This window comes from Ambystoma mexicanum, chromosome 8 (assembly GCF_040938575.1).
Source record: "Ambystoma mexicanum isolate Mex_15411 chromosome 8, UKY_AmexF1_1, whole genome shotgun sequence".
NCBI classification, from domain to species: Eukaryota; Metazoa; Chordata; class Amphibia; order Caudata; family Ambystomatidae; genus Ambystoma; species Ambystoma mexicanum.
In genome coordinates, this window is record NC_090929.1 from 1094484435 (window position 1) to 1094497407 (window position 12973).

The following is a 12973-nucleotide window of genomic DNA, read 5'->3' on the forward strand; positions in this document are numbered from 1 at the left end:
GTAAGAGAACAGAGCAGACCGTAGCTGTAAAAAAGGGTCAAGATGATCATACAAATAAGAAGGACACTAAGAAATTGAGAGCAAAAGCTCCTCAGCAAGATGCCTTAATCCTTACGGATCCAATCATGACAGAGGCAAACTTGACTGCGTACTTCTCTGAAATCACGATAAAGAAAACTGACAAAGCAGAGAAAGGGGAAAAGCACGCAGTAGGGGGCCTATCCATTGAAAAAAAGCTCTCGATATCACTCAAGGAAGGTGTAATCTCTAATGTGAAGAAAAATTCCCAAAAATGTCTACGTATGCTCAGACATGCCCGGAAACGGTGAAGCTGGGCTTGAACCTTGTACTTTGCAAATTCACATAGACGTGAGTACCATAAGGGTGGAACACACTGTTGATGTGGTGATCAGTGTATCTTCTGTGACTTGTCCCACTGCTAGTGGCCCTGCCCAAACTCCTCCACCTGGGCACACTATTGAATCCTCAAAAAGGGTTTAACAACCGTAGATGGGAAAATTGAGGCTGTAAAATCAATGATATGTAAAAATGAACTGACATTGGAGGGAAAAAAGGTGGATAGTAGAGAAGCATGTCACCTAATAGCACCTAATGACAACACGTTACTATCCTTTAACACTATTCCCATGGAAATGAAAAACATAATTGGTTGGAAGAGTGATCCTAACATCAACAGAAGGGTGCATATCAATTGCTCATTCCTAATGAATGCTCTGTTTAAAATACCCTTGTTCCGTAGCCTTGTTACGAATGACATTGAATGGGTACGCCTTCCTAATCAAAATAATAACCAGATGCTTTCAAAGATGCTTTCCCAATCATCGCAAAGTTATTGTGAGATCATAAAATGGACCTAACGATGCTTGGGCTTGACATGCTAGTCTTCGCTACCGCTTGGCGTCTGCTGTTCGCTTCGCACAGCAGACGCCATGGCTTTTCTTGAATACCCCCTCCTGTAATTGCCGTTGATCACACATGGCAGCAGACTTCTGTAACTTCTGTAAATACAGATCAATCAAAAAATATGATGGAACAATTAGCCTCCCTCACGATGGCCTTAAATGGCCTTTCATGGTTAGAACCTCCTTTTAAAGCAGCAGCGGCTATAATCCCTCAACAAGCAGCCTCATAGTTGCATGACCTTAAGATCACCTCTTGGAATTGTTGTGGCTTCAACAACTTAAAGAAATGGTTGTCGAAGGCAAAATCTGACGCACTGCCACATATTCTCTTAGTACAAGAAACCATGTCCCTTGTGAATATGCAATTTGACGGGTTTTCTTCTTTTTTTCATCATGCAGAGGCGCTGGAGGTAGACCTGCAGGTAGTTTAGCCATACTTATTAATAACAATTTGAAATTTACCATTAACCACATTTATGAATTAGAACTATACTTGATTGTTGATTTAAAACTCGATTTACTTCATAGTTTGAATTTGTTTTTAATATCATTTTATTGGAATCCCTCCTGATTGGCTGTCCAGCCAGCATGCAAAGTCTTAGATAGTGCATTACTAGAAGCTTACAAACTGACCCTGCACGCTGAAATCCTGATAGGAGGCGATTTTAATGCCTCTTTCATGGTTGATATCAATGCCAAAGCTTATGCACTGAAATCTTCGCTCTTATCCATACAAAAAGGAAACGTGTGGAGGAATTTTTTTTAAAGTTGGGATGTTCATTTGATTCAACCCGACTTCAAACATGAATGTTTTACATGGAAGAGAGGAAAAATATTTTCATGGATTGACTACATCTTCGCACCCAAGACCTTATCTGGATTGCTTCCCTCTGTTTGTACAGTAGACCCACTCTTGGGAGACCATCTAATGATTGTAACATGTATGTTAGGGCAGATAAAACATATGCAACAAGATCCTTGTCTCTCGTTAATCCAGGTCAAGAGACCCAGGTTTCGATCAATTGGAATCATGCCACATGTAGAATGTAGAAAATTTACATTGCTTGTTAAGAGGAACCTTTGGAAGCGAAATACTGTGACTTTAGTTGATGCTGAATGTATTTTAAAGTGGAACATGAAGATTATTGCGACTCACCTAAAGACAATTGCCCTCTCACAGAAAGAACAAGACACCTATAAAAAACATTTCTTACTTTTTTCACAGGAGTTGCCCACCATCAAACAAAAAAATAATCTTGAGCTAAGAATAGCAAGGAAGTCCATCTATCTTGACCACCAAAATAAATTCATATTTGCTGTTTAAAAAAAATCACGCTAAAATACAAGAATGACATGCGTATAACTCGTGCCTCAATTGCTCTGAAACGTAATCAGGAACTAGTCGTCCTGTTGTGCAAATGCAAAACGAAAGACATTTGGAGACACATTAGATCTACTGATAAAGTTCAGAATCTAGAACTTGAATCTGCTATTGATGGCACAACATGGACTTCTTTCTTTCTTAACAAATTTGCGATGCCTGCAGCGTTTACGACATGTGAAAAACCTCCTGATTACTATAAAATCCCTAATATTTGTCCTTGGGGGATTTCTGACATCTTGGCTGCAATTTACAAACTAAAAGGTTCGAAATGTCCAGGGCTTGATGGTCTGCCTCCTTGTGTAATCAAAGATGACCTTCATTTTTGGGCCACTATCTTTCTCGACATATTTCAGGACATTTTTCGATCCACAACAGTTCCGTCTTCGTGGCTTACTTCTATAATTATCCCTCTTCATAAAAAAGGCCCCATTAACAACCCAAATAATTTCAGACCTATAGCCCTCATAGATGTGGCTGCCAAAATTTTCGCAGCCCTTATCCTTCAAGAGGTAGAAGTCTTCATTCGTAAGAATGAGTGTCTAAGCAAAGCATAGGTAGGCTTTCGTAAGGCTCTGGGCACTCCTCTTAACGCCTATATATTGGCACAATTGATTGCATCAGCCAAGCTTCCGGATAACAGCCCAATTTTTGTAGCATCTCTAGATCTTGAAGCTGCTTTTGACAGCGTACTAAGAGGCATTTTGTGGCAGAAAATGTTAAAGGCAAAGTTTCCCCCTTTCCTGATTCCCTTGGTGGCTCTTTTGCATTTTAACACCAATTTCAGAGTACGTATTAACTGTGAAGGTAGCTTGACTGAAGCCATCCCCAGCTGGATAGAGGTTAAACAAGGCTGTAATCTGGCGGCCATATTATTTAATCTTTATATGGCCGACCTGGATAACATCTGGAACACAGAGAAATCCTTTGCAGCCCGGCTAGGATCACTGAATCCTTTTTGGCTAGCCTATGCTGATGACGTTCTACTCTTTGACAGAACCCAATTGGGACTTCAAATGAATCTAGAAAGCTTCTTATTGTATTCTCAAGAAGACAACCTCACAGTTAATCCTCAAAAATCTAACATCATTATTTTTTGCAACCGAAAAAAGTACGTCATTTTACCTGGTCGATTGACTCCATGCCCATATCCATTTTGGAAAATCTAACATACCTGGGCTTTAGGTTGACAAATAATTCCTCCTTTAAAAGAGTGAAGGAACTATTAATAGCAAAATTGTTGCCCTTGAAAGGACAAATGAGATTAACATTTCACAAATTTTGCAGTTTTTCTCTGCTGCCTGTTTTTGAATTCTACAGTAAAAAAGTAGAAGCAATTCTACTATATGGTGTGGAGCTCTACTTAGGGGATCTGGGACCTTTTCTTGATCAACTTCAAGGTGTTATTTGGAAATACACACTGGGGTTACCTGCCTATCTTCCTAACACAGTGTTGAGACACCAATTGGGTCTGAATGCTTTATCGGCACGTTATAAGTGGCGAATTCTCATAAATTATTCAAAGATGCTGTATCCTCCTAAGAACTCAATTTACGAAGAATTTAATAAGATGCTTCTTGCTAATAATCCAATTTCTGTTGCATCATACAAAGAGACAATGGACACGCTTATTAGAAAAGATCAATATGTCTGCTGATGATCTTTATATGTACATGAATAAGGTCAAAAAAAGCTCATCCAATGTGATTGGGCAGAATGTGGGGATACGCTTCACTCTTCCTCCTCCTTTGTTGAGTACACAAAATGTTTCCATTCACAAATACCACGCATGTCATACTTGACTCTTTGTCCTAGCAAAGAGGTGCGAAGGACTTTCATGTTATTCGGAATGGATATGCTCCATACAGAAATGCGGATTAAGCACTGGAGTAGGAGTGGCATTGATCCCCCTGATGACATGTGTAGATGTTGTAAGGTCACAAAAGAATCATTGAAAAATCTATTTCTCTTCTGTTCTCATTTTGAAAATGCACGATGTAGAACTGTGAAAGAATGTACTCAAGCAAACACCATATTTGCTAGAAACTGTACATGGCTGAACTGTACGTGGGGAACAAACTACACAATGATATTAGCAACTGTAAGGTTGGTAAATGTCATAGTAACTGAGCTAAAAAGAACGGAAAGCATACTCCCAGATAAGTAGATTATTAGCTTAATGGTCCTCTTTTCCTATGTTATTAATTAATGTAATTACACAAAAGGATATCGAACAGTATGAGTTGTAGATATTTTAAATTTGGTAAAGCTATTTACTATAATACGAAATTGTATATTATTTTTATGGTTTGTGTATTGTTGAAAAAGGTTTTTTTCTTTTTTGTAAAAGTATAAAAGGACAAATTGGATGAAATTTTGTTTCTAAATTTGTAAAGGTGCTTTGCACTAAAAAAAATCTTTTACATTTTTTTTAAAAAAGAGCATAGTTTGCTAAATCCCAGTTTACATTGGGGAACCCCTGAAGGCTTTCCCCTATGTTATTAAGTCTTCATTTGGGGTCTCTGCCCCATTTTCATTTTCGTGGTCTGCATTGCTGTGCGGGCTGCTGCTGCTGCTGGTACACTGGAAGCAGTCACTGCCTTCTCCGTGGCGGAGTGCACTTCTGAGTGCAGCCCTCTCACTTGCCTGGTGCGGTTCTGTGTGGCAGGCGCCACGCCGTGTGGTGCTGGCGGACTGCTGCAGCTTCTCGGGTGTTCACTTCTTCTTTGGTTTTCCATCATGTTTCTTCAAGAAGTAAACAAATATCTGGCAAGCATCTTGCTTATAAGGTAGGGAGGGAAACAAGATGGTGCTGCATAGAAACATACTGGCACAGGGGGAGACAGGAACTTGCCCCCTCTAAACTGCAACGGTTACATGTCTTTATACCAAAAACCTTTACATGAAAGACCATATATCGAATATTTTATAACAAACATTTTTATAGTGAATGCACTTTTTTTTTTGTTGGGGTGGGCAAACCTCTGTTTCCCACCCCTAAAGCCCCACCCCGACCGTTTCCCAAAAATATGTAACCCTTTACTCCACACCTAAATGCATTCGCAATAAAGGTTTTCGTTATAAAACATTGGATATATGGGCATTCTATATAAAGGATTCGATATAAACACTGTATAGCAACTGCACTGTCCTCCTCAGGGGAAGGACTGGCTCTGGATTTCTACCTGGTCAGCCTCCCCATGGACTTATCACAGAACACTGTACATCTGTGAATGTTATCCAAAACGCTATGTCAATATGTTAATGACCGGCTACACACGACTCAGCCTTTCGACCTACTGATACTAATAAAATGAGTGCAGTTGAAAGGGGTAGTTGTGTGATGTCGTGACAGACCTGCAGAGCCAATCATATGTCAGGAATGCCTGGGTCTGTTTTGCTTGGATAGGGGCTGGTAAAATATGTGCCGTGGAGGTCAATGTACAGTGTCAGTCGGAGGTGTGCAGCTGCAAAGCAGACAGGGTCGGGGCAGAGCGAGTCACAAATGAAGTGAGCCTGGCGAAGCATTTCATCGAGTCGCTTCGATGGGGAACGCTGAGGTGTGTGATCTACATTACACAAGGTAGCAGCATCCACGTGTGGCAGGCACTAGCTTCCGTGTGCACCTCTTTTGGAATGCTCTGCTTGAGCAGCCAATCAGGATGAATATTGCCGAGCAGATTGTGGCGAGTTTCTCGCGCTGGTCCCTTCCTTCACTGCAAGTTTCCTTCGACCCCACCAGAGCGGAAGCACTTGGAGTCCATGTGCTGTGGTATGACATCGCGGTTCTTTCAGCTGCCCAGACAGTAAACCAATAGCTCTATTTGTCCCCGCCACTCCCACTCTCCACCCCTGTCTCCTCCGGCCACCGGGTCTGCCTCGTCTCCTGGCCTCCTCCTGACGGCTTTTATTCTTCTTCTTCTGATTATTAGGGTATTTATTGAGTGCAGACCTAGCTTAGGAGCACCAGTGGACTGACATAACTATGCCCACTTGCAGATGAAAGTTTGAATTTACTGGCACACTCAATCTATGATGCACCCATTTACACACTCGTGCAACATAGGTACGTAAATGCCAATTAATCTTGCTCATTTGGCCAACTGCGATATTTCTAATAACTATGTGAACATGTGAAGCTCTAAGGCGGGGCGGGGCGCACAGGGTTAGCTGAGCGTGCGCGACAAAGGATCTGGAATCAGTGGGTGGGGATGGTGGGTGATGTGGTGGATGATGATGCATGGGGCATCACTTTTGTTGATGCTTCTTCTGATTTTCACCTGCAGCTCCTACAATGTCACCACGGAGCAGTTCATGAGGCAGGATGTCACCGTTCTGATGAAGAACTCAACTTTTGAAGAAGTCCTGAAGATCTTCACCTCCAGTGAAGACCTGGAGTTTCCTGTGGTGGAGGATGCAGGCGAGTTCACCCACTGTGTGAAGGGCGTAGCTGAAGGGGGGTTTACATAGCATGCACCGAGCTAGAAAGCATTGGAGCCGTGTACATGCCATTGAGGGTAACATATGTGATGGGGGGGTGGTAACAATATGTGACGTAGGGTCTTCCGGCCATTGGGTGGGGGTGGAATGAGATTCGGAAATCCAAAGTATTGACTGAACATTAAGGTCTTGAGTTCCTTTGTGAACTGGAAGAGCATTGGCACCGCCTGGGCTGCCCCTGGGATGGTGTTTCAGTAGGCAGGGATGAATAAGGATAATTCCTATTTCCTGTTTGTTTTTTCCCTTGTATGCCGCTTGATCTTGAAGGCTAATGACCAACCTTATCTATCAAGTTTGTCTTCTCGGTAGGCAGGTGTGCGATCGGCAGTTGCCTTATAAGTAATTCAAGCAGGAGTCTATGGTAAGCTAGTGTAACTCCCTTAGGACGGGAGAAATGTGGTTGAATGATCATTTCCAGTTACGTCGTGATGCAGCCAAGAACACTATGACCCTGGCAAAGTCCCTGCACTGCACAGTTTTCAGGGCACAAGTGACGTCTCCGCACCCATATACTTGCAGAATAGAAGGGAAATCCCTTGCCCGTGTGCAGAATACATGTTGGGGTTACCACCCTGTGCACAGAATTCAGGTTGGGGTTACCACCCTGTGTGCAGAATTCAGGTTGGGGTTACCCACCTGTGTGCAGAATTCAGGTTGGGGTTACCCACCTGTGTGCAGAATTCAGGTTGGGGTTACCCACCTGCGTGCAGAATTCAGGTTGGGATTACCCACCTGTGTGCAGAATTCAGGTTGGGATTACCCACCTGTGTGCAGAGTGCAGGTGAGGTCACAGACCTGTGTGCGGTGTATAAGTGAGGTTATTGATCTGTGCACTGGGTGTAGTTGCGGTCACTGCCCCTCGATCTGCAGGTAACAAGTTAAGCTATGGTGCCCACCTGTCAGCAAAATATCATATATCAATCAATCTCTGAGTTCACAGAAAAGGATGACTTTTACTTATTAGCACCCACGGGAGAGGCATCAGCCAATCATGTGGCCAGGATGGTGCGCTTTATCGCTTAGCTCATCTTCCATACTGGCCACTGGTGTCTCCACTGCAGGCATCCATTATATTTTCTGCCTGCATTGGCCCCCACAACCACCTATGCTGGCCTCTTTGCCCCTGCACATGCTACCCACACACCCTACCTTTGGCACCCATCTACTTGGCACTACATACCCCCTTTTAGCTGACTATCTGACCTCCAGCCTGCCTGTCAGTGTCATCACCAAGGACATAGAAAAGGAACTGAGCCGGGAGGATAGCTCAGGGGAAACGCAATTGTCTTGGAAGCAAGGCACCGGGCACTCTCTTAGAGGCTGGTGTCCGGCAGTAAGCGCAATATAAAAGCTCCATTTCTGTGTTATTATTCCTTAGCGGCCATCTTAATTTTTTTAAGGGACTTTGGTACTTGTGCACCACTCGAAGCCAAATTCCCCTTTTTTTTTTAAAGGCAGCACCCCTGCTCACATGCCCTGGGTGCTAATAATTTCGCGCAGGCCTCTAGCCTGGGCCCCATGCCATTATAGTTCAGTTAAGCTCCCCTTCTTGGTCCATAATGCTTAATTGAGAGACATAATTGCCATCAGTCACTGCCTGTTTTTGGACACATATGCAGCTGCTGTACCTTGACCAGAAAACACATGCCTCAAATACTCCCTACGGCTTGAAAAACATACATTTCTGCTCTTTTACAGTCACTTACTTTTACAGTCACTTCCCATTACGAAAATCAAGAGGTTGCCTCAAAATACATGTTATGTTATATGTCACTTGTATAGCACCTACTTTCATTGGTATGGCCTCGAAGCTCTGTGGGATTGAACGCACTTTGGAAGACCGTAGTCAAAGATGTAAGAGTTGTAGAAATGATTTATAAAATGTGTATGTGTATTTTTAGCCAGCTGCTGTGACAAATTGTCAGGAGAGTGGGATAGTCAGAATGGTCTGAATTATGCGTGGGTCTTAGCTGTATGCTATTGGATGAGGTGATGCGTGTTTTTAGTGTTTGTAATAAAGTAGTGTTTATGGAGAGGTAATCAGGTGAGAGGGCCATGCCCATGTGGGATACGTTATGTTTCGTAGTATGCAAGTATGCAGTGGAAAACAGTACCAAAATACTGTTGGGAAACACACACCCTGGACCTTAAAGAAGGAAGCCGGTATGGCAGTGGAGACCAGTAGCAAAATGCAGTTGCCCAACTCGCACCCTGCCCCTTATTTTATTTGTTGTTCACTTTTTAGGCGCTCATACAGGAAGCGAATACTGTTTCAAAGCGCCCTTAAAAGAAAGGCAGGTATGGCAGTGGAAAACGGTTGCAAAATACAATTTGGGAGCACTGTGGGAAGGTAATGCAATGTGTTGGAAAAACAGCGAGATTAAAAAACGCAGACCCAACCCGGAAGCACAGTGGGAAGACAATGCAATGTGGTGGAACAAAACAGCGAGATTAAAAAATGCAGACCCAACCCGGAAGCACAGTGGGAAGACAATGCAATGTGGTGGAACAAAACAGCGAGATTAAAAAATGCAGACCCAACCCGGAAGCACAGTGGGAAGACAATGCAATGTGGTGGAACAAAACAGCGAGATTAAAAAATGCAGACCCAACCCGGAAGCACAGTGGGAAGACAATGCAATGTGGTGGAACAAAACAGCGAGATTAAAAAATGCAGACCCAACCCGGAAGCACAGTGGGAAGACAATGCAATGTGATGCAACAAAAAAGCAAGATTCACAATGCAGCAGTACAGGGATACAATTTGGGAGCACAGTGGGAAGACAATGCAATGTGGTGGAACAAAACAGCAAGATTAAAAAATGCAGACCCAACCCGGAAGCACAGTGGGAAGACAATGCAATGTGGTGGAACAAAACAGCGAGATTAAAAAATGCAGACCCAACCCGGAAGCACAGTGGGAAGACAATGCAATGTGATGCAACAAAAAAGCAAGATTCACAATGCAGCAGTACAGGGATACAATTTGGGAGCACTGTGGGAAGGTAATGCAATGTGTTGGAAAAACAGCGAGATTAAAAAATGCAGACCCAACCCGGAAGCACAGTGGGAAGACAATGCAATGTGGTGGAACAAAACAGCAAGATTAAAAAATGCAGACCCAACCCGGAAGCACAGTGGGAAGACAATGCAATGTGGTGGAACAAAACAGCGAGATTAAAAAATGCAGACCCAACCCGGAAGCACAGTGGGAAGACAATGCAATGTGATGCAACAAAAAAGCAAGATTCACAATGCAGCAGTACAGGAATACAATTTGGGAGCACTGTGGGAAGGTAATGCAATGTGTTGGAAAAACAGTGTGATAAAAAAATGCAGACCCAACCCGGAAACACAGTGGGAAAATCATGCAATGTGGTTGAACAAAACAACAGCGAGATTAAAAAATGCAGACCTAACCCAAAAGCACTGTGGGAAGATAATGCAATGGAATTGAACAAAAAAGCAAGATTCACAATGCAGCAGTACAGGAATGGTGTAGTCTCCTACCTGGTTGTAGCTGCAGACTCTGAGGGTGAGACCTGGCAGGGCTGGGGCACCAGGGCGAACAGCCAAATAGGGATGGTAGGAAGTGGCGTCGCTAGGGGGCCGGCTGGGCCCCCCCTGTGAAACCATGTGCCCCCCTGCCTAAAATGAGCACTGACCATGTTCTCCCCTTACATTTGTCTGCGCCCCCCCTACTTTTGTCTTTGGCCCCCTCTGTGCCCCTCCTAAATTTGATTCCTGGCTACGCCACTGATGGTAGGCACCCACAGGAAGGCACCATTTGCATGAGCCCTTAGCCGGCTGCCTGTGGAAGGCTGCCATGGGGACTGGAGGATATCCTGGCTTCCGGGTCACGTGGTGGGTGCGTAAGCCAATCCCCACTGGGAAGGTGTGGATATTGGTGGCAAGCGCGGAGGGGCAAAGGGGTGAGAAAGCCTGAATTGCGCTTCAATATAATTAAGAAAATGGAGCCCAGAGTGAGTGGTTGCTGCCCATGTCCACGGGCGGGGAGGCGAGTTGGCTGAGGTTGCCACACTTACCTGATCTTTGTTCACTGAGTGGGATGGAGGGTCTTGTCCCAGAGCCTACACATGCGGCCTGGCTTCCGGGTCATGTGGTGGGTGGGTAAGCCAATCCCCAACATACAGGTGTGGATATGGGAGGCAAGCACAGAGGGGTAGAGGGGCGACATATGCTGCATTGTATTTTAGAACAGAGAGAATGCTGATGCTCAACCAAAGGGCATTCTGTTTACCTGAAACGTGAGTTCTTGTGTCATTATGGCTGTGAGAGCTCAGGACACTTGTAGTGACATGCTTACTTCAAGCCCAGTGTTTTGAAATGCCCAATTCCTCCAGCCTTTGAAGATTTCTCACAATTTCTGAGTATACTTTAATGTAATGAACGTAAAGTGGTCTAATAAAGTGCTCTTCTGCCAACAATGTTGGCCTCGCTGTGCATTGCTCTGTAAGAAAGGAGGGCAGGGTGTGTTAGTCAGATAGTGGAAAGGCAGATGCAGAAACCTTTGGTGTTAGTGGATGAAGGTCGGAAATACTTGCGGTGTGTCAATATGAAAATCTCTAAGTTGTTTGTGGTTGGTGATGAATGGGGAGGTTAGCTATATGGGCCTCCCATGGATAGTGGAGTGTACAAATTGACAGCATGGTTGTTGATCGAAGATGGAAAAGGTCTGAATTTGTTAAGTGCACTAGACCTAGGTGGCCATCTGTAGGAGTGTGAGAGGTGTAAGGATGCAAGATTTTAGTAGTGAGGAGATAGTTGAGGGATGAGGGGGTGGAGAGTGGGGACAGTGTTGTTACTTCCTTGCTCTTAGTATTATATTTCACTGAGATTAAAGGTGTGGACAAGTGGCAGGCCGGAGAGGTTCCATGAGTCATCTTGGTTTGCTGTTGATGCTAGTGCCAAGAGGTTCGTAAAATGCTTGTTAGAAATATGGGCAAATGTTCCTGGTTCACAGTTTTTAGTCGGTTGCAATTCTTTTTCATTTTTTTTCAAAGTGGTTTGTTAAAAAGCCATGTTTTCAGCTGTTTCCTGAAAGTCAGGTGGTTCTACTCCAAGTGGAGAGGTTTGGGTAGGGTGTTCCACAGTTTTGTGGTTAGTACTGGAAAAGAGGATCCTGCTTGCCGTTTCTTGTTGAAGTTAGGGACTAGCACTAGAGCAGCATTGCTGGATCTGAGTGGTCTGAAAGGAGTGTAGTGCTGAAACGGACTTCTGAAGGTGGATGGGCTCACTCCATGGTATGAATGATGAGTTATGCACAAGGTTTTCAAATGCACCCTTTTTTGATGGGTAGCCAGTGGAGCGTACGTAATGCTGTTTGATATGTTCAAATTGCTTCGTTCTGAGAAGTATTGTTGTTGCTGCATTTTTGACTCTTCGAAATTTCCTCATTAGATCATTTGGGAATCTGAAATTAAAGCTGATTGCATAGTCTAGTTTGGATAGTTAAGAGAAATCATAACCATGGCCCTGTGGGTGAATGTTAATTAATATAAGATGCAGCATAGAATGCACAGCTGGTAGAAACATCTTCTGACAGTGGCTTTGACATGTGGATCAAGAGTGAGGGTGTTGGTCCATTTCCACTCCAGGATTTCTTACCATTGATGGTGGGTTTGTGTAGGGTCCCATCTCGACAGGCCACAGGACTGTGGGGGGAGTTAGAACCTGCAGAATTACAAAGCATCCACTCTATTTTGCTAGGGGTTAGTTTAAGTCTGTTTGCTGTCATCCATGTGTCCACCCGTGCAAAGTAGTTTTTAATGTCCAGGGCGTTTGGTGATGGGTGGTTCCCATCTTTGGAGATTATTTGTGTGTCATCTGCATAGTTGTAACCGGAGATACCAGATTTATTGATGATGTTAAGTAGGGCTGCCATGTAGATGTTGAAAGTGGAGGTGAGAGTGAAGATCCTTGGGGTACTCTGCATGTGAGTGGGCGAGGCCGGGAATTATAGCGGTCCAGGATTGTGGATTCTGTTCTACCCATGAGGAAGGAGGTGATCCAGTGTAGAGCCGATTCCTTAATACCAATATCTTTCAGTCATTTTAGGAGGATCTTGTGACTGATGGTGTCTAAAGCTACTAGCTGTGTACTGTGTACTAGTCTGTGCTTTGCCCTTTAATTGGCGTGTGTATATTTT

The 12973-nt window shown here is 43.9% G+C and overlaps 1 protein-coding gene across 2 annotated transcripts in view; it reads left to right on the forward strand.

Annotated features, from left to right (window-relative positions):
- Positions 1-12973, forward strand: part of LOC138472766 (chloride channel protein ClC-Kb-like) — a 639821-nt gene that overhangs the window by 609454 nt on the left and 17394 nt on the right. For both annotated transcript variants that reach the window (XM_069611097.1, XM_069611098.1), the window contains exon 16: positions 6591-6724. In XM_069611097.1, the coding sequence (XP_069467198.1) occupies positions 6591-6724 (134 nt within the window). The remainder of the gene's footprint in view (positions 1-6590; positions 6725-12973) is intronic.